At 44.6% G+C, this 22,681-nt stretch overlaps 1 protein-coding gene across 1 annotated transcript; it reads right to left on the bottom strand.

Moving 5' to 3' along the window:
• Positions 1-8,466: 8,466 nt before the first annotated feature.
• On the bottom strand, positions 8,467-11,168 carry LOC125548534 (uncharacterized). The gene is made up of 3 exons (XM_087527501.1): positions 11,150-11,168; positions 8,621-9,487; positions 8,467-8,513 (listed from the first exon to the last, which is right to left on the bottom strand). Exons 1-3 carry the CDS (start codon positions 11,166-11,168, stop codon positions 8,467-8,469), a joined length of 933 nt encoding a protein of 310 aa, XP_087383627.1.
• Between the last annotated feature and the right edge of the window lie 11,513 nt (positions 11,169-22,681).

The raw sequence follows: 22,681 nt of genomic DNA, 5'->3' as shown, positions 1-22,681 counted from the left end.
ACTCACGTAGAAGCGACGGGGATGTCAATCTTAATCTTCGGCAACGCCTTCCGAGGCTTCTGCTCTGCAACTTTGGGATGCTTTGATGCTTTTTCAATTGGGGTTGGTGAAGATGTCCGAGGATGCTTTGAAGACTGACCAGTCTGAGCAATCGCCTTTTCACGGACGCTCGGTCGTTCTTGGTCAAGCTTGGATCGCTTCTCCCTGCGAGGAGGCGACTCGACTTCTTCTTTGTCACTTGAGTCGTCGCTTTCTTCGTCCCCTTCTCCGTCAGAATGCCATTCGCCACTGTCGCCGCCGCTCGCCTCTCCTTCCGGGTCTTGCTCTTGCTCTCCGTTGGGCACTGAGTACATTTCGATAAGAGCCTGAAAGAAAGCAGGAAGAATAAAGTCAGTCGACGCAGTATAGACAACTGCGCGAGTGAATTCAGATTATAATCAAAAGCTCAGAATCGGACCTTTTCTGGTTCATGGGACTAGTCGAATGGAGGAACTCTCCTGACTCCCCTGGGGTTGTCCTTGTTCCCGGTGATGCCCGACAGCCACCCCTCCAGTGTGTCGTCATCGACCTCCTCTGGGTGAATCCGAGTGGTGTCGTCAAGACCCGAATACATCCACATCGGATGGTCTCGAGCTTGAAGAGGCTGGATGCGCCGCCGAAGGAAAACCTCCAAGAGATCTATACGAGTGACCCCGTCACGGATAAGCTGGACCACTCGTTCGACCAGTACCCTAACTTGCGCCCTCTCCTCCGGGATCACCTTCAAAGAGGAGGGTTTCCTCACTCGGTCCATGGTAAAAGGAGGGACGCCAGTCGACTGCCCTGGCGTCGGCTGGTCTTTGCAGTAAAACCAGGTCGACTGCCATCCGCGGACCGAGTTGGGAAGAATCATGGCCGGGAAGGAACTTTTCCCTCTCATCTGAACACCAAGACCCCCACACATCTGAATCACTTGTGTTCTCTCACCACTCGGGTTGGCCTTTTTCACCGTCTGAGAACGACAGGTGAAAATGTGCTTGAAAAGACCCCAGTGAGGCCGACAACCCAAGAAATTCTCGCACAAAGACACGAAAGCAGCGAGATACACGATTGTGTTGGGAGTGAAGTGGTGAAGTTGTGCCCCAAAGAAATTCAGAAATCCCCAAAAGAAAGGGTGAGGAGGCAAGGAAAACCCACGGTCGACGTGAGTGGCAAGGAGAACGCGCTCACCCTCCCGAGGTTGCGGCTTGGATTCCTTCCCCGGAAGCCGCGCCGATCCATGGGGGATCAGTCCTCCGTCGGCTAGGTCGTCGAGGTCTTCTTGGCGGATCGTCGAGCGGATCCAGTCGCCATGGATCCAGCCCTTCGGCAGGCCGGCTCGTGAGGAAGATCCACCCCGACTGGTCGCCTTCCCCTTCGCCTTTGCCGTCGCCTTCTTCGCCCTCTCCAGAGCCACCGTCTTCTCCTTCCCCATCATCGCCGGCGAGACATGTACGGAGCGGCGGCGCTGGGGCGAGAGCGAGCACGACGAAGAAGCCTGAAGAGGAGAAGAGGAAATGAGAACGCACTGTTCAAGAAACCCCGGTTCGACGTCTTATATGAGGTTACTTCCGAGTGGCTGACTGGTAGGCCCGGACGATCCTGTCAAATCCCGCAACAGTCGCGCGCGCGATACGTGGCGAAAAAGGTGGCATGGAGATCGAGGCAGCTCCGCCCTATCCCATCCGATTACTGCGGCCTCCCCCATCCCGCGCGCTTCCCAAAATTCGAATCCCGCGAAATCCGCGGGCAGCAGAACAACTTGTCAGACGGAAGATCTCCTCCACACTGTCACTCGGAGCTTTTCAAGTAAAGAAACTCACTCGACAAAAAACTAAGAATGGATCAAGGCGACTGAAAAGGAAGTTGTTGTCGTCACTCAGGTTCATTGATCCGAAACAAGATATGCTCATGGCATGAAAAATGAGTCAGAGAAGTTCTCAACTCCTTCCCCACTCAAACCTCGATCCATTCGGGGGCTAATGATGAAGCTATGTACCTAGGGTAGGGTCATGGACCTGTCCTAACTGCCCTACCTAAGGACATCTCTAGAAGAAATCACATTTCAATCGACTTGGAGGTGTTCCACTCGACAGACTCGAAGACACTCGACCAAGAAGCAATCACTCGACCAAGATCCAACCACTCGACGGTCAGGAGACCTAAAGTCACTCCGCACGCTAACGGTCGGTCATTAAGTAGCTTTTATGATCATCATAGCACTTTATTAGGGCGTTACCAGTAACGCCCGACCTTAATGTACTTAAAACCCTGCATAACTGAGGGCCGGAGGGGTCTGGCGAACTCTATATAAGCCACCCCCTCCTCAGTGTAAAGGGTTCGCACCCCTGTGATTCATACACACATAATCCAGTCGACCGCCTCCGAGCTCTGAGACGTAAGGCTATTACTTCCTCCGAGAAGGGCCTGAACTCGTAAACCTCGTGTGCTTACAACTACTCCATAGCTAAGATCTTGCCTCTCCATACCTACCCCCTACATTACTGTCAGACTTAGAACCACGACAGTTGGCGCCCACCGTGGGGCATGGCGTCTATCGAACCATGATGCAGCTGGTCCTCGTCGCCGTGGAGCTGGTCCTCCTCGTCGCCGCCTCTTGACTGCCGAACCACGACAGTAATATATATGATGACATGCAAAAAGATAAATAAAGCTTTCTAAAAAAAGATAAATAAAGCAAAATAACAGAGCTAAATTTATCCTTGGGTCAGGACTGTATCAGACCCATCCGGCACTCACACTTATCCCCATTGCTACATATTGAACATCATCACCAAGTAGACATATAAAAAATACTTCTGCCTTTTAGTCTGCTCAGAATTCGAACCAAGCACTATAGAATCTTATAGAAATAGGAATCCATTCCTACAAACCAAAGGGCTTCATAAGAATTTTTTCTACAAAAATCCTATCCTCTAGAAATCTTACAAGATTCCTCCAAACCAAAGGAGGCCTAAGAGTGTTCGATTTGCACTATTTTAAAAAGAAGAGTATAACAAGATGATGCACAAAAAGAGAAAAACTTATGTATTAAATTTTAGAAGAATAAACTACAGACACATGCTCCGAGCGCCAACCCATATACTTTCTATAACAACACAAATACTAGTGCAAAATATAATTTATTTTAAAAAATTGGTAGTGAATTGTAGATATTGGGAGACAGGATGTGGTCTGTGCATCCGACGATGCAGACGCGAGGCCAGGGATAAATCCTACTTTCAAAAAGAGAAAAAAAATTAGTCTTAATATAGGCTGTAGTGTTGCACATTCAAGTCAGAGTGCGGTCGAGTTCTAGTGTTCGACACGATGATCGGCACGGGGTTGCTATCTACAAATATACAGCCGGCCCATGTCGAGTAAGAGTGTAGGACATGTGGTTCAGCTAGGTACGTAACTGATAGAACAACATAGGGCTACGATTCTATTTGATTCGAGGGCCTACGTTGTAGCATACATGTATGAATAATCAACTAACGTACCAAAACAAGTGAGAGCTGACAATGTTATGCAGGCCGGCCAACTAATAGTCGAACTAAGTAATCGAGCGCGTTCTGTTCGTGCCCGAAAATAACGTGCCAAATTAGCTAGTAGGCCACGTAAACATGTGTGTGTATCCACGTGCACGTTCATATAATTGGTGTAGAGAAGAGTGGCAGGATGAACAAAATGCATGGCACCATCAAAAAGGACAGTGAAGGACGTACGTGGCACGCGAAAATGACTGAAAAGGAAGCTTGAAAGCAAGCAAGGAAGGAAGCTACATCTGTCTACGTCTACCTACGCGGTGTCTAACGCGGGCGGCCAGAGGCCGCACATGTGGCCGGCCGGTGACGTGCTCCACCACTCCAGTTCGTCGCCGGTTTGATTATATAAAGAAACCAGGCCCGCTGCGGTCTTCCTCCACCAACGCACGAACAGAGTGAGCAAGCAAGCAAGTAAGCGCTCGATCCAAGCTTGGCTAAGAAGACGCCACCCACCGCTGATCCATGGCCTCCGCCGCGAGATCCTGCGCCGTCGCCCACTTCGCCCCGGACGAGGTGGCCCCGCCGGAGACCCTCCAAGTCATGCACCTGCAGCGGCTGCGCCTCCGCCGGGCGGCGAAAGGGTGCCTGGAGCCCATCGCCGAGGAGGACTCAGATGCCGACGACGCCCAAGTCCCCGCCGGCTCGCCCAGCGCCCGCAGCAGCAGCAGCAGCACTAGAGCGGCCGTTCTTGGCCCGATCCTTCGACAGGTCCGGTCTTGATGCTGGATTAATTAGATGCACCGAGTTCGGACTAGCAAGTCCATCTCAGTTAGAGCTAGGTGCGCTAGGCGCGCTTTCGGGTACTCCCGTCCAATTCATGTATTCCTCTGTAATTAGTCCATGGATTAATTCATGCGAGTTAGCTAATTCGCTGCGAATCGGCGAGAAAAATATACAAATTGCACAGGGAATCGAACAAGCTTCGACTTCTTAGCACGCATACTCCACTAACATGGCATCTAGGTAAAAAAATCCCCTTGCTCTGCTTTTATACTCTGCTCGTCTTAACCTGTGACTCTGTTCCTCGTGTGCATGAAGACGTATTTGTTGGATTAATTATGCATCTCTAGGATACCATTAGCAGGAATTGATTGCATCTAGATCACCTAAAAGCATGAATAGAGAAGGGTTTTAGGGGATCATTACATGTCACGGCAGTGGACATGATCGCCTGCTTGGTGCAGGCTTGATGCAGGGGTGATGTAGTCGAAGTAGAGGTTCTCCTCGACGTCCTGATTCCTTCAGGGCGCCACCGGCACTGCCCAGGGACAGCGGCGGCGGCTGGCTTAGGTCTTCCCGTCGCTGCAGCACTCTCCCTGACCGGATGGGGTGAGAGAATATCGGGAGGAGAGTAAACCTTATGTGAATTGTGATCTCGCAGGTGGCCAGCTCTCTTGCGTATCCCTTTTAATATGGCGCTGTCGATAGGGGACCCAAAACCTGAGTTGGTTTTTGGGCGCCCCCGATCAGGGCGCGTTAGTTCTGATCGAGGCTCACGTACGTTGGTACATGGACCCCTTCATTTATCGTTATCCCTTCGTTTTTTTTGTTAGACTAATAGATCTAACGGGCCTGTTTAAGCCGTCAGATCAAAACCAACATTCTCCCCCTTGATCGTTAGGCTTAACTTCATTCGCCCATTCTACATAGTAATGATGTACCAAAGTGAGGTGTTACTACAGCTCGAAACGCCATAGAACCTCAACACTTATAGCACACCCGCCTATTTCGAAATGGAAAACATTTTGCTAATTGGGGAGTGGTTCATTTTAATGGTCCTCTTATTCCAGAATCATAAGGCTTCCAGTAGTCCCATGCCGGCAACATGCTCACGAAAAATACTGGGTGGTAAGCCTTTTGTTAGCGGATCCACAAGCATATGCTTCGTTCTTATGTGTTTAACATCAACTGTTTGATCCTGGATTCTATCTTTCACAACACGATACTTTATGTCAATGTGTCTGGCAGCATTACTTGACCTGTTGTTACTCGTATAGAAAACTGCTGGTTCATTATCGCAGTACAATAAAATTGGTTTAGATATGCTGTCAACCACTTTAAGTCCGGAAATAAAATTCTTTAGCCATACAGCCTGCCCGGTGGCCTCATAACATGCTACAAATTCTGCTTGCATCGTAGATCCAGCAGTTAATGTTTGTTTGGAGCTTTTCCACGATATAGCTCCTCCCGCGAGTGTGAATATATAACGTGACGTGGATCTCTTACTATTCACACACCCGGCAAAATCAGAGTCTGAATAACCAACAATTTATAGGTTATCAGTTCTTTTATATGTAAGCATGAAATCTTTAGTTCCTTGCATATAACGCAAGGCTTTCTTTGCGGCCTTCCAGTGGTCCGGTTCTGGATTTGATTGCTATCTGTCAAGCATCCCGGTTACAAAACATAAATCTGGGCGTGTACACACTTGGACATACATGATGCTTCCGACAGCTGAAGCATAAGGAACCGACTTCATCTGATCAATTTCACATTGGTTCCTCGGACATTGAAATGTCCCAAACTTATCGCCCTTAACTATAGGAGCAGGTGAGGGTGAGCACTTATGCATATTGAATTTTTTCAGTACTCTCTCAAAGTATGCCTTTTGAGATAGTCCTAACGTTCCTCTGGACCTATCTCGATGAATATCGATGCCGAGGACATACGAGGCTTCACCAAGATCTTTCATATCAAAAGTGGATGACAGAAAATTCGTAGTCTCATGCAGCATATCCTTATCGCTACATGCCAACAATATGTCATCAACATATAGGACTAAAAATGTGAACCTACTGCCTTTAAACTTAACGTATATGCAGTTGTCCACAACATTTTCGGTGAAACCAAAAGTTTTGATAATTGTATGAAACTTGAGGTACCACTCTCTTGAAGCTTGCTTCAAGCCATAAATCAATTTCTTTAGACGACATGCCAAATGTTCCTTCCCTTCCACAACAAAGCCTTCTGGCTGAGCCATGTAAACGTTTTCTTTTAAGTCACCATTTAGAAATGCCGTTTTAACATCCATTTGGTGTACTTCTAGGTCGTAATGAGCTACTAATGCCATTATGATTCTGAAAGAATCCTTGGTTGACACAGGAGAGAAGGTTTGCTTATAATCAATGCCTTCTCTCTGTGTATACCCTTTTGCCACTAGCCTTGCTTTGAACCGTTCGACATTCCCTTTGGAATCATACTTGGTTTTGTAGACCCACTTGCAGCCTACTTTCTTAGCTCCATCGGGAACTTCTACTAAGTCCCATACGTCGTTTGAGCCCATAGATTTCAACTCGTCTTCCATGGCAACCAACCATTTGGACGAATTTTCGCTTTTAATGGCTTCCTTATAGGAGGTTGGATCTTCCACCTTTCCCATATCATTCATGTCCTCCATTAGAAAAGTGATATAATCATCTGATATGGCTTTCTTCCTCTCACGCCGTGGTCTACCCATGGGCGGAGGTGGTGGTGGAACATCATCATTTTCATTATTTTCTTGGAGATCCTCATTTGTGTTTGGATTCTCATTATTAGTTTCTAGATCACCATTCGACTGAGAGACTGAACCGTGAGATTCAGGATCATCAGATGTCACATTTCTTCGTATTGGAAAAACAATCTCTTGGATAGTCGGGGATGGCACACAAACCCGCTTCTCCTCAAGATCGATCTCCCTTAAATTTGTGACCTCATTATCCTCCAAAAATACCGCTTGTCTAGTCTCCACAAATTTGGTGGTATGACTTGGACAATAAAAACGATATCCCTTTCCCCTATGAGGGTATCCAACGAAAAAACAACTAACTGTTTTTGGATCCAATTTCTTAAGTTGTCGATTGAAAACTTTAGCTTCAGCAGGGCAGCCCCACACCCGTAAGTAATTCAAGCTCGGTTTCTTTCCCGCCCACATCTCGTAAGGTGTGTTCAGTGCTGACTTAGTTGGAGCAAGATTTAGTATGTGTGCAACTGTCTTTAATGCCTCTATCCAAAGGCTTACTGGTAAACTCGAGTGACTAAGCATGCTTCGCACCATATCCATAAGGGTGCGGTTGCGACGCTCGGCCACACCATTTTGTTGTGGTTCACCAGGCATTGAGTATTGAGCAATGATTCCATTTTCAGATATGAACTTGGCAAAAGGTCCAGGAATCTGCCCATAAGGAGCATGCCTACCATAATACTCTCCCCCGCGATCAGACCGTACAACTTTGATTTTTGCGTTCAATTGATTTTCAACCTCCGCTTTATAGACTTTGAATTTCTCCAAAGCTTCCGATCGGTCACGTATGGGATAAATATATCCATAGCGGGAAAAGTCGTCTGTGAATGTAATGAATGAATCAAAACCATCTACACACTTAACATTAAGGGGTCCACATATGTCGGTGTGAATTAATTCTAAAACCCCTGTGGCTCTTACTGCTCCTTTCTTAATTGTTTTTGCGAATTTTCCTTTAATGCAGTCGACACATTTGTCTGCATCTGAGAAGTCTAATGGGAGGAGTATTTCATTTTAACTAAGCGTTCCATTCTCCCCCTCGAAATGTGGCCCAAACGAAAATGCCACAATTTCGAAGAATTACTAACTCCTTTCCATTTCTTCTCAACATTAATTTCGTCACTCACATGCATAACTGAATCATTATTAAGAGATAACATGTATAGTTGGCCTCGTCTAACACCGATGCCTACATTCTTATTACATTTGATCAAAGCAAATTGTTTCTTGCCAAAATGGCACTCATACATATCATCATCTAAACGAGAAACTGAAATCAAATTCCTACTTAAGGTAGGCACATAAATAACATTATTCAATCTAAGAGTGTGGCCAGTGTGTAGCTCCAACGTGAGAGATCCCACAGCTTCAACATCGGCCTCAACTCCGTTCACAACCTTAAGCTTTCTTCTTCCTCCTCTTATAGTTTGGATCGTATCGAATCCCTGCATAGAGTTAGCAACGTGAGTGGTTGCCCCTGAATCAATCCACCATGACTTTATAGAAAAATTGACATAAAGAGATTCATCTACAAAAGTAATTTCATCAATACCTCTTTTGTTCATCCATTTTAGAAAGCCTGGGCAGTCCCTTTGATAGTGTCCCTCCTCTTTGCAGAAGTTACAAGCATTTTCTCCAGCAGTGGAGCTGCTAGGAGCAGAACAAGAACTGCTGGCTTCTTTACCCTTGAATGCCTTAGGGTTGAATGGCTTAGTGCCTTCTTTTTTGACTTGCTTTTTCCGAGGCTTGGGAAAACCTTGCCCGTCATGCTTTCTCTTGTTAGAGCCAACATGAAAAACATGGTCTTTCTTCTGCCTCATGATCCTCTCTTCCTCCTGGACGATCCGTGCGGTCATCTCAGAGAGTGGCCATTTTTCCTTTAGAGAGTTATAGTTGACCTTAAATTGTTCAAACTCTTCTGGAAGAGACTCAAGAATAATTATGACAAGAAGGGCTTCACTTAAAGAACACTCCAAAGCCTTAAGTTTGGTGTAAGCATTTACCACCCTCAATATGTGTTGCCTAACGTTTCCGTCAATAGTGTATTTCTGAAGAAGTTTAGCAAAAAGCTCATGAGCATACACTTTGTCGGAGCCTTTAAATTGCTCCTCCATTTCAGTGAGGAATTCTTTAGCAGTGTCTTTCTTAGGGAGTGCTTCAGAAATGTCCGGCGATATTGTCGCTTTCATGATGAGAAGCGCAATATGGTTGGACTTGTTCCACTTTTCCATCTTAACATCATAGTCTTTCTTTAGTTCTGCATACCCTGTAACACCTGCAACAGGTGCCACAGGTTTTTCTTCCCTCAAGGCATAGTCAAATTCATTACAACCCAAACATAATTCGACTTGGGACTTCCAACGAGGGAAGTTACTCCCCGTAAGTGGTTCGATCGTGTCGGACCGAAATGGAGCGGAAGCTGAAACCATCATAAAAATTCATAAGTAAACTTGCACGATTATAAATTTACGTTGGTAAATAAACAAACATGCCAAGTATTTAACTTCAACTCCATGTCAAAACACCGTTGGGCAGAAAAAACATGGAATTAAAATATCATAGGGGATGACTCATAATAATAAAACAACGTTGGTCCGAATTAAAATTAGAGTCATTTCATTCTGAATTTAAACATCAACATGAAAGAAAATATCATTATTTTTTATGTCTAAAAATTCATCATGCAAAAAACACATAATAAGTCCTGAATAAAAAATCTCGTTGGTTCAATTTTACCCAGAATAATAATGTGTTCATTTTAGTTTCAGGCATTTTCTATTTTTAACGGTGCAAAAACATAATAACTATTAACTTAAATGCACTGTAAAAACAAAAAATCGCGAGAGTGATTTTAGCCCAAAATCCCCACGGCTATCCGAAATGCAGCTCAGTCCAGTAGCGTAATTTTTTTTGGCTGGACTGAAAATACCTGGGCTGAAAATACCTGGGCTGAAGCCCGCGGCCGGATATGGCCCGTTAAACACCCGACGGCCCGGCTGGGAGCCGCGCGTCGCTTTCAGTCGTCGGATCGAGCCGACGGCTCGGATTGCCCCGCAAATGAGCAAAACAGCCGGCTGGGTCAAACCCTAGACCATTTCCCCTCCTCCTCCCCGATTCTCCCACTCTAGCAGCGGCGTTCGACGGCGGCCCGAAAAGCACGCCGGCCATGGCGGCGCAGCGGCTGCGCTCGCCGGAGCAGCATGCCGTGGACGACGTCCGGTGTGCTCCTTCGTCGAGCGTGGCTGCTAGCATCCGCATACATGGCGCGTCAAGGAGGGAGGATGGGCGGCGGCCACCGCGGCATGAAGGGCAACGGCGACCTGTGCGGCGTCGGCCACACAGGAAGCACGTCCATTAGGGCGGCGGCGGCGGCTCAAGTTCTTCCCGCGCGTCGTCCCGAGGACGGCGGCGTCACGGCGTCTCCGCCCTCGCAACCGCGGTGGACGCGGTGCGGGCCCCGAAGGGAAGAGGCGGCTACGCGGCGCATTAGGTGAGGATTCTCCTCATTGCTTCTTCAATTCGTGTACATCAGTGCTTGATTTGGGGGAAAAACAGTCCCAATTGCAGAATTAGGGTTCTTACGAAATTGGGGATTTTTTCTAGGGTTCTTGATGTGGGGATTCTACTGGCTGTATACTTTTTAGACCTCTGCCTTCTAATTTGCTTAGTGCATATGGAAACAGAACTGAAGCATGATCAATTTTAATCAACTTAACATGAAGGTGAGCATTAGATCTTAACTGAGATTAATTAAAATTGATGAACATAGGTGGCAGTACTGATCCGTAGCAAAATTAGGGTATCACATAATTATTTGCAGACGGCAATTGGCATGAACATTAAACAGTAGCATGAGCATGGGACTAAAATTTTCAATCTTGATCATAAAACCCTAAACCTGACTTGATCTAAACTTCATGTTGATCTACAGATCAATGATATAGGGACCTATTGCAATCATAACTGGCGACTGATACCATTGTTGGATTAATTATGCATCTCTAGGATACCATTAGTAGGAACTGATTGCATCTAGATCACCTAAAAGCATGAAAAGAGAAGGGTTTTAGGGGATCATTACATGTCACGGCAGTGGACATGATCGCCTGCTTGGTGCAGGCTTGATGCAGGGGTGATGTAGTCGAAGTAGAGGTTCTCCTCGATGTCCTGATTCCTTCAGGGCGCCACCGGCACTGCCCAGGGACAGCGGCGGCGGCTGGCTTAGGTCTTCCCGTCGATGCAGCACTCCCCCTGATCGGATGGGGTGAGAGAATATCGGGAGGAGAGTAAACCTTACGTGAATTGTGATCTCGCAGGTGGCCAGCTCTCTCCCGTATCCCTTTTAATATGGCGCTGGCGACAGGGGACCCAAAACCTGAGTTGGTTTTTGGGCGCCCCCGATCAGGGCGCGTTAGTTCTGATCGAGGCTCACGTACGTTGGTATGTGGACCCCTTCATTTATCGTTATCCCTTCGTTTTTTTGTTAGACTAATAGATTTAACGGGCCTGTTTAAGCCGTCAGATCAAAACCAACAGTATTCACCATCATCTGCCTTCACTGTGCCTTTTGCGGCAATCATATCCATTGCGACAATGGTACAAAAAAAGAAAGCTTTATTAATTAATCAGCGGGAATACACTACTTACTCATACAATCCGTGAGCAAAGACGGAATGTAACTAATCCAAGGACATCTAGTACGTCTTAAAGGAGCTACATTGTGTAGCACAAAGATGTGCTAGCTCATTAGCTTCTCTTGGCCATAAAAACAAGCCGAAACTCTTCAAAATTCCCGCAAAGCTCTTGGGTTTCCTTAAGAGTAGTAGCAATCTTCAAGCGATCTGCACTTGGAGTATTCCATTGGCAAACTACTAAGAAGGCATCAGTTTCAATAATGACCCTTCTATAACTCAGGTCAGATGCAAGTTGAACTTCATCACGCAGAGCAAATTCCTCCATGGCCACTGCAGACATTCCAAATACATACCAGATCGCTTGTGCCCGAATCAGCTTTCCTGCATGGTCTTGAACCCCTAGTCCAGTTCCACCGTGATGATCAGGTTCACTATAGGAGGCATCAACATTAATCTTTATCCATCAGGTGGCTGCTATTTGACCGGGTCTTGTACAGGCTTTAGAACCATATTTTTTACTTGATTCCGACGAATGAGTAGGTATATCCAAAGCCCACTTGACAGACTGTTTAGTAGATCGGGTGGTCTCTCCATGTGTTCTTGCGCTTCCTCTCTGACCAGATTGCCCAAGCTCCACATAAGATTATACTCCATCGGTTTCAAAATAAGTGTCACAACTTTAGTATGGGATGGAGGGAGTACACCATAGAATTGTCAAGGCCACGAGCTCAGGTTCAACCCCATGGCATGAAAGAACATGGGATTGCTCGGCGTACCGGAAACCGTTGGCATACCTAACAAAGATACACATACGTACATAGGGGATTTGGACATTTGGTTCACGTATATACCTTTCAAGACAAGTGAGGAAGGACCAAGATTATTTATTTGTGATTGTGACTGTGATTCGGACCCGCCAATGAGGCCAAAACAGGTGAAGCTATACGCAAGCACGCACATGACTGAGAGCGAGTAACTGAGCATGTTTTGCATGCCCGTGCTAGAAACTGGCGAGTTAGGCCACGTAATGTCTGTGTGTATTACGTCCACGTGCATATGATTAAGGTGTGGGACTGTGTAGAACAAAGAACAAAGAAGATACTTGCAGAGAAATGACTTACGTGGCACAGCCAAGATATTCGGTTGCTTTGTCCATGGTGCAAGTGAGAGTGACCAAACCAAACGTGCGCACACGCCAATGCTGGTGGCCATCTGCTCAGTCTCCGGCCCGCCTCACCGGCTTTATATAAACGAACAGAGCTGCTCTCCTCCGCTTAACCCATCGTGCACCACCACCACTGCACAGCTGCGGCAGGCGAAGAAACCTCTCTGCATTGCTGCAACGACGATTGATCGCCCAAGAAGACACCCACCAGTGTGGCCAAAATCACTATTTTGAGCTTCTCAGTAAACTTTAGCATGAAATAAACTCTCTCAAATTTTATTTCACGATTTGACCCTTTTTAGCAACACCACGCACCGTGACGTTTCTACCGAACAGAGAAACACCAAATCTCTATCGTTGCTGGCCTGACCCACGCATCGGCCTAATCACAATTAGTTGCTGACCTGGCGCAAGAGAAACACCAAGATGCATGTTGTTGCTACAAACACCGAGACCTATGTCGTTGTTACTAAGTATGTGGCCGACCGGGGATGTATAGCCGGGCCAAGCATGCATTGATGGATATTGTGTTTCGGTGGAGAATAGTATGACTTGACCAGACCTTGTAGTTTTGATGGGTACAGGGGCGATATTTCAATAGTAATTCAGAGCCCAGAAGAATGTATTGTTCACTGAAAATTGTATGGACAAACGAAGGCTGATAAAATTGTATAAACCAGAAGAATAAAGCCAATTTTATTACCTTTTTATTTCAAAATAAACGCTGAAAATATTAACAGGTCATTTGTGATACAAATGTAAAAATGTTTTCACATATTTATTGTTTATATTAAACTCTTTTACTTTTAATAATTAATTAGTTACCACAAATTGTATATTATTTTTATTAACACATCCGATATGTATATAATTTTTTAATTTTTATTTTGTTGTTGTTTTTGAAAGTTCTAGAAAAAAACATTTCTAAGATAATGCTAAGCACTCTCCAACATGTGAACAAAGAAGTTCTCAAAAGTACAAATGATGCAATTTATCATACAAATGCTCATTTTGTGTTAAGGTAAAAGTAGAAGACATATTTTCTATGGTGATTTTAGTTTGATATATTACATAATTTCTTTCCCTGGTCCTTAGAAAATTCAAAACTTGAATTGATTAATAAATTAACTTGAATTGCTAAATGTATTATGATATATCTATATGTTGTGACATCGAAATATCTCAATATCTTGGTCGAAAATTGTCCCAAGATTGGAGGGATCAAACATAACATATAATATCATTTCCCTAAACATATGTACATATGATGGACCATATTCACAGATAAATTCAGTTGCGAACTTAATATGATATAAGAATTTATATGTAGTGGCATCCAAATACCTAAATATCTTGGTAGAATATTCTATTACTACCCTAACAAAGGACCCACCAGAATACATGCAAGCCCGTTATCTATATAATGAGCAGGTATACAATTGAAATATCCTATTAGAAGTCATACCGAGTTGTTCCTAGGAGGAACTAAGAATATTATTAATATAGGTAGAGGTGAAGCTCGAATACTGGCTCGCTAGCTCACCACTTCGTGTGCTTGCCGATAAGATCTAGGGCCTCTCTCTCCAGATAGAGGACATAATATAGTACATTCTTGTTAGACTTCATATTTAAGCTCTGTAGTGCCATATTTTTGAATGTGAGCGACACAATGCCCTAGAACACCATGGAGATAAATGTACCTAAAAAATGAAGGTGACATAAAGCCATACACTAAATGGCTAAAATATGAGTATATCCATGAGAACTAAGAAAAGGTCTAATATAATCAAAACCTCATGCATCAACTGGTGTAACTTCTAAAGAATAGTTCATACACATTTCCTAATGTGTACCAATATTACCAATCCTCTGACATTCATCACTACAAAGAATAAAATTTTGAGCATCTGTTAAATCCTACATATGTATATCTACACATGGTACCAATCTTGTCCATATCTGCCCAGCTTACTATACTATGTCAGAAGAAACACAAGAGATAGTAGACATCATGGAACTTACTGCTGGAACCACATGTACATGGAAAGAGATGTGGTTTTTCATCAGTTTTGCTAACTGTGTTAACTTGCTTCTGGGCAAATATGCACATGCACCAAGTTCTGCACCATACAAACTACTGATGCACACTCTTAACAAGACAACATTATAAAGAAATTGTTGGTAATAATTTTCTTTGTTCCAGTGTTCATAATATAGTTTTTGTTATTTAAAATAGGTCTTCATACTGTCACAATTGTGTTATTGCAACGGAGACTCCTCGGTCATGTTCTGCGTGATTAGATGGATCGATATTGTGAAATTTGAATTATTATCTATCCTGATACCGACTTATGATGGATATCCTCGATCCATTTCTCCATAGAGTTCACCAAGAATACGAATTACAACTCGAGAGAAGGAGGGGAGGAGGAAGAAGATGCACTCCTATCCACTCTTTGCCTATTCGTATGTCGATAGCCAACCATTATAGAATTGGGAAGGGGCACTTAATCAGCTACTTGGCCTAAAGCCAATTCGGGGCTGCTGACCCACAAGTATAGGGGATCAATCGTAGTACTTTCGATAAGTAAGAGTGTCGAACCCAACGACGAGCAGAAGGAAATGACAAGCGATTTTCAGCAAGGTATTTTCTACAAGCACTGAAATTATCAATAACAGATAGTTTGGTAGCAACGTAATTTGTAACAAGTAACATGTAACAATAGTAGCAAGGGTGCAGCAAGGTAGCCCAATCCTTTTTGCATCAAAGGACAGGTCGCAACTTTCTCTTATAGCAAGTAAAGCGTTCTTGAGGACACATGGGAATCCATTTAGTCACTTTCATCATGTTTATTTGATTTGTGTTCGTTACTATAATTTGATATGTGGGTGGACCGGTGCTTGGGTGCTATTCTTACTTGAACAAGCCTCACACTTATGATTAACCCCTCTCGCAAGCATCCGCAAGTACGAAAGAAGAATTAAGATAAATCTAACCATATCTTGAAGCATATGGATGCAAATCAGCCCCTTACGGAATATCGCATAAACTAGGGTTTAAGCTTTTGTCACTCTAACAACACATCATCTAATTACTACTCCATAATGCCTTCCCTTAGGCCCAAGTATGGTGAAGTGTCATGTACTCGACGTTCACATAATACCACTAAGGGAATCACAACATACATATCGTCAAAATATCGAATGAATACCAAATTCACATGATTACTTATTACCGGACTTCTCCCATGTGCTCAAGAAAAAAAGTAACTACTCGCAAATATATTCATGTTCAATACCAGAGGTAAAAGTCACACCTAAAAAACCTAAATCTAACAACTCACATATCTCCAAGGTGTCTTTGAAGGCCAACATCTGTCTTTCTGGGTATAGAAGTCTAGAAGGTAAAGGATGGTATAATTCTTTCACAAGAAAATTATGCTAATGACATTCTGAAGAGAGTGGGATTGGAAAACTGGAAGCATATAAGTACACAAATTTCAACTTTAGAAAAACTTACAATTGATAGTGGAGAAGCACTTGGACCTGAGGATGCAATAAACTAAAGAAGTGTTATAGGTGCATTGGAATATTTGACTCTTAGTCGTCCTGATATTTCTTATTCTGTGGACAAAGTGTGTCAGTACTTATATGCACCTACCACTAATCGTTGGACGGTAGTCAAAAGAATTGTGAGCTATCTCAAATTGTCAGAAGGACTTGGACTAAAAAATGTCAAGTCTTCTTCTATGCTTGTGTCTGCCTATTCTGATGCAGATTGGGCAGGATGTGCTGATAACAGAAGATCCATAGGTGGGTTTGTTGTATTCATGGGAACAAATCTTATATCATGGAGTGCAAGAAAACAGGCCATAGTCTCAAGGTCAAGCACCGAGGCTGAGTATAAAGCTCTAGCAAATGCTACAGATCAAGTTGTGTGGATTCAGACTTTGGTTTATGAGCTAGGAATTAATACTCCACAAGCTGCAAGGTTATGGTGTGATAATATTGGTGCAACCTATCTTTGAGCTAATCATGTTTTTCATGCACGTACAAAGCACATTGAGATTGATTTCCATTTTGTCAGAGGAAGAATAGCTGCCATAAGATTCATACCAAGTGGTGATCAACTAGCTGATGCCTTCACAAAGCCTCTTACCATGAGAAGGCTTAACGAGTTTAAGTATAATCTAAACCTTGATGTTTCTTAAGGTTTAGATTGAGGGGGAGTGTTAGAACAATTGTATATGGATAGGACTAGCTTTTAACTTGTAATCCTTTTCTATCTCTTCTTCTGTTTCCTCTCCTAATTCTCATTACCGACCTTCTCTGGACAATCTCTGTACGATTGAACTTCAGCTTGTAAGCCATGGCATCTTTCATATATATACAATGCGGCTCGAGAAAAGGGTTTAACGCTTCCTAATTTATATTACATACCCGTGTTCCAAACGACGATTAACACGGGCTTTCAATGACAAATTTGCTTTGTTGCATCACGTGCACGTGAGACATATACACACCCGGCCCCATTGTCCATTGAATAGGACATGTAGTTCAGCTAGGTTGCTCATAGAACAACAACGGCCGAAGATTTCATTTGATTTGACGGCGACGTTGCAGCATGCATACAAAAACAAGGGGAGCTCAATGTGCATGTAGTATGTGACAGTGCTTTGCAGGCCGGCCAAGTAATGAGCTAACTAATAATTAATTAATCGAGCACGTTCTGCTCGTGCCGGACATGAACGTGAAAAACTAGCTAGTAGGACACGTACGTATCGCGGGATGTCTAGATTGGCCGGCTGAGCAAAATGCGTGGCACGATGGAAAAAGACAGGAACGGGCGGACGTGGGTGTTGCTTTGCTCGTGGAGCAAGCGAAAGCAACTAACCGCATACCTGCAAGCAAGGAAGGAAGCTAACCCATGTCTACGTACGCGGGCCGCACATGTGGCCGGCCGGTCGCGTGCTCCACCGCTCCATCGCCGGCTTTATATAGACAAACCAAGCTGGCTCCATCTCCCTCCCACCACCACTGTCCACCGCCCAGCAACGAGCAGAGCGAGCAATCAAGCCCTCGATCCAAGCTTAGCTAGAAACAAGACGCCATCCACCGCTGATCCATGGCCTCCATCGCGAGATCCTGCGCAGTTGTCCGCTTCACCGCTGCCGACGAGGCCGCCCCACCGGAGACCCTCCACGTCATGCGCCTGCAGCGGCTTCGGCTACAACGCGCGGCCGCGGGCTGCCTTGACCCCATCGCTGAAGAGGAGGACTCCGATGCCGACGACGCCCAAGTCCCCGCCCACAGCAGCAGCAGCACGAGAGCGGCCGTCCTTCGCCGAGCTTTCGATAGGCCTCGTCTCAAAGGCAAAGCTAGTTCGATTAATTAGACACGCTGAGTAGTTGATTACTACTACTGTACTACGAGTAATTCGTCCAGTTCATGCATGCTCCTGTAATTAGTTCATCGACGATGTCATGAATTCATGCGAGTTAGCAAACTCGCTGTCAATCGCCAACAAATTGTACAGATTGCCACAAGGAATCGAACAAGCTTCGACTTCTTAGCACGCATACTCCACTAATCTGCTATGTCACTAAAAATTCCCCTTGCTCTGCCCTTGATACTCTGCTCATCTTAACCTGAGACTCTGTTTCATGCGCGTGAAAACGTGTTCACCGTCGTCCGCCTTCGCTGCACATTTGGCGGCACTCATGTCCCATTATGGAAAAGGAAAAAGGAAACACAATAAGGCTCAGTGATCACCCGCAAAAAAAAAAAAAGAAAAAAAAAACTCAATGACGAGTCAACTCAGACTCATTCATGGTGTAGAGGAGAATGTACCAGACCCAACCGGTACCAGCAACTATCCTCGTTGCTCGACACTAAGGTCCCTCCCAATGCTCCACCTTGTACATCATTCCATACACCTGTTCCACTTTGTACAGGTGCTTCACTTTATACAGGTGCTAAGGTTATCAACTAAATAAAAACTCTGATGCAGCATGCTAGTTAAAAAGAGAGAGTAGTATGGTGACCTAGAAAGAAATGGTGTTAAGCACGTGAGAGTAGTAAATTGAAGCACAATTCTGAGTCTGTAACTAATTAAATGCATGAAACTTAGCACCCGAAAGCTTAGCACCTTTGCATTGGAGACTTGAGCTGCTAAGGCATTTAATATACTTAGCACGTCATTTAAGGCTGGTCGTAATTGTTGGAAATTTGAGCAATTTACCAAATAATTTTATTAACAGAAATACTAGATAACGCATGACTAATATAGTAGAGATAAAACAAGTCATGCGTTCTGACAGAGAGAAGGTAAATAGCTTCTGCATATATGAACCGTAGCTTATCATATCTAAAGCAGACAGTATAGCAAGTAGCATATATGAAGTAGAACCTATCATGTGTAGGACAAGGACTAGAATAAGGAACTGCGGCAGAACCTTTAACAGGAAAGACAAGAACACGTACGGGACAGCAGCAGCAGAAGCGCTGGACTTGGGGTCGGTGTCCTCGCCTGCCATGTCGTCGAGGAGGTCGTGGACGTCGGGGAAGTAGTCGTCGGCGACCGGATCGTCCGTGATGAACCAGCCAGTAGTCGCGCTGAGCGCTCCCCAAAAACCTTATCACCCTTCTCCCGTACAGGACCCAAAAGGTGCGGTTTCGGAGGCCTACTGTCCCGATCTGCGGTACACCCGCAAGACGGGATGGGGAAGAACGTAGCAGCAGCGCAGTGGTCGGAACTTTGTGGCGAGAGGAAGAGGAGCTTCTGTTGTGTCTCTCTGGAGAGAAGCGACCTCTCTTATATAGGCACAGGAGAAGGATGCGAAGAGGCTGCGGCAGGAGGTGAAGCAACGAAGGGAGACGAAGCGAACAGGCAGCGGCCGAAGAGGCGTGCCGTTCGAATTTAGTGTCCACTACAGAAAACGTTTCAACTCCCACGTGACCTTTCGTATACCCGTCGTGCGTGGCAAAAATTTAGATATCGGCTCGGCTCATTCCCGCAACCCGCGGCATGATGAGGCGAGGCGAGGCGAGGCGTGGCGTGGCGTGGCGAGGCGGGCGGCGGAGGAGGAGCGCGCGTGGATATCCCTCTTGTTCTCATGCTCGTACACGTGCGGAAAGAACCTCTCTTATAAGGAGGTCCAACTCCCACTAAACTAGCAATGTGAGACTAAACTTTAGTAGTATCCCTTGCCTTGCACAAATGGGCTAAGTGGGCCTCTAGGATTTATTAGGAATTTCTGAAATAGTTATTGGGCTGCCCAAAATAGACTAAATTCCAGCAATCCCCCACCAGATCCCAGAGGCACACAGAAATTTGCCTTTGGTTCCAAAACATTGTTTTATATACCGGTACTGCAGTGGAGACTGTTAAGTTGAACTTCCACCTAGAACTCTATGCTACACTAGTAAGCAACTTGAACAGTGGATTGGGCCTTGAACTGCAAGTTTTCTGCGAATCTAGCTTCACATAAAGCCTTTACCGATACGTGGCTACCGTGGATCTTTCCCGCGGGTGGAGCTTATGCGTCATACTCCGTGACCTTTCATGAGTTTACTAGAGAGAACCCTACTCTCATAGATTGCGACGTTTGACAATCAGACTCATATAGTTGTGTTCTTCAAAAGATGTTCTGCAGGATAATATCTCTGCTTAAATAAGCCACTTAGAACACATTAAGATATACATCAACCTGCCATGCATATTAGGAGAGTATTGCATCTTCATGGAGTGGTATTGTGAATAGTAAGGATACTCTCCTCTCAGTTGACCAACAGCTTGTCTTCCACATCTAATTCACGGGATCTCCGATCACAAAGAATAGGTTACCACTATGAACAACTCATATTGTGGGTCTCATACCCATCTCCCTCGATGCATTATCTATCACATTACGTGATAGATCCTTGGTAAAAGGATCTGCCAGATTTTTAAACGTTTGGATATAATCCAACGCAATAACTCCAGAGTTTTTCATTTTCCTGACAGACTTTAACCTTCTCTAAACGTGTCTTGATGACTTCATGTTATCCTTTGAACTGCTCACTTTCATGATCACAGTTTGATTGTCGCAGTTCATAAGGACACCCGGTACAGGTTTCTCAACAACCGACAAGTCATTCAAGAGCCGGCGAAACCAATCTGCTTCAATCGTAGCTGTATCTAGTGATGTGAGTTCTACTTCCATTGTTGACCTCGTTAAGATGGTCTGCTTGCAAGACTTCCAAGAATCAGCGCCACCTCCATGAGTGAATACATAACCGCTCGTGGCCTTTATCTCATCAGCATCTGAGATCTAGTTTGAGTCACTATACCCTTCAAGCACCTTTGGATACCCGGTGTAGTGAATTTCATAATTTGCAGTGCCTTTCAAATAATGCAAAACTCTTTCTAGAGCTTTTCAATGCACATCTCCTGGTTTTGAAACAAACCGACTCAGTTTGCTAACAGCAAAAGAGATGTCAGGTCTTGTAGCACTGGCTAAGTACATAAGCGAGCCAATAATCTGAGAATACTTCAATTGGTCTCTAGCAATTCTTTGATTCTTTCGAAGTAACACACTAGCATCATATGGTGTTGGAGAGGGCTTGCAGTCACTATAGCCAAAGCGACTCAAGATCTTTTCCACATAATGAGATTGAAGCAATGTAATCCCACCATCATCGTCTCTCAACAACTTGATGTTCAGAATGACATCAGCCACTCCTAAATCCTTCATCTCAAAACAACGAGATAGGAAATCCTTGACCTCCTTAATAACATTCAGATTGGTTCCGAAAATCCCGCCGCGCCCGTCGCCCGTCGCCCGTCGTCCGCCCGTCGCCCATCGCCCGCCGCCCGTCGCCCGCCGCCCGTCGTCGCCCGCCGTCCGTCGTCGTCGCGCCGCGGTCCGGCCCGTATGTACTCTCTCGCTCTCGAACTATGGTCACATCTATAATCGAAAGATGGTAAGATTTTAACTATTTGTCCTTAATTAGTGCATCTTTTGCATACATTATTTTTGAAGCTAAACTTTCATTGCTTAGTATATTAATTACTATACGATGTTCTTCAACAGGGACTTCCGATGATAGTTGTGCCTCAGTGGATCGAGACAAAAGGTCGCATGTCAATGGTTAGCTTACGACCAAGATTTCCTACATTGCACATGAGTGCATTCAGGATTTCTGAAAGCGAAGAATGCTTAATAGTGAAAAATTGAAGCAAAATTGTTAACGATCGCAGAGAAGTACTAGGGGGCAGCAAGGAGAAGCGCAACCCAAGATTAGGAGACAAATTCATCTGCATGCTCCAGTATGATGAATCAGGAGAGCTATACATGTTCTATGCTATTCTACATGAGAGGGAGCAGCAGGAGTAGCTAGTTCATGCTCTTAATTAGTACTAGTCCTCTCTCATGTCCGTATTGTCCTGAACTTCGATGTTGGTGATGATTATGTTGAACTCGATGATATCTTTACTTCTGTTACAAAGTGAATGTTTCTTCTTTAAGCTAGCCAGTGTTGGTGATGATTAGATAGCTAGCGGTAATGACTATGATGATTAAATAGTGGTAATTAATGAGGACTACGATGATTTTTAGCTAGCTAGAGTTTATTTATTTATTAATATGCGATGATGATGATGATGATGATGATAATGAAGATGACGACGACTACAACTCATTATAATGTAAAACAATTCTAAATTAAATTGATAACACAAAATTAAATAAAAAAATCATAAAAGCAAAAAAAACCAAACCTTTTAGTACCGGTTGGTGTTACCAACCGGTACTAAAGGGCTCCCGGCCCCCGG

This window comes from Triticum urartu, chromosome 6A (genome assembly GCF_056163025.1).
Source record: "Triticum urartu cultivar PI428250 chromosome 6A, HENAU_Tu73, whole genome shotgun sequence".
Lineage (NCBI taxonomy): Eukaryota > Viridiplantae > Streptophyta > Magnoliopsida > Poales > Poaceae > Triticum > Triticum urartu.
Note: the sequence above shows the minus strand (reverse complement) of the source record. Positions and strands in the feature narration are given on the sequence as shown.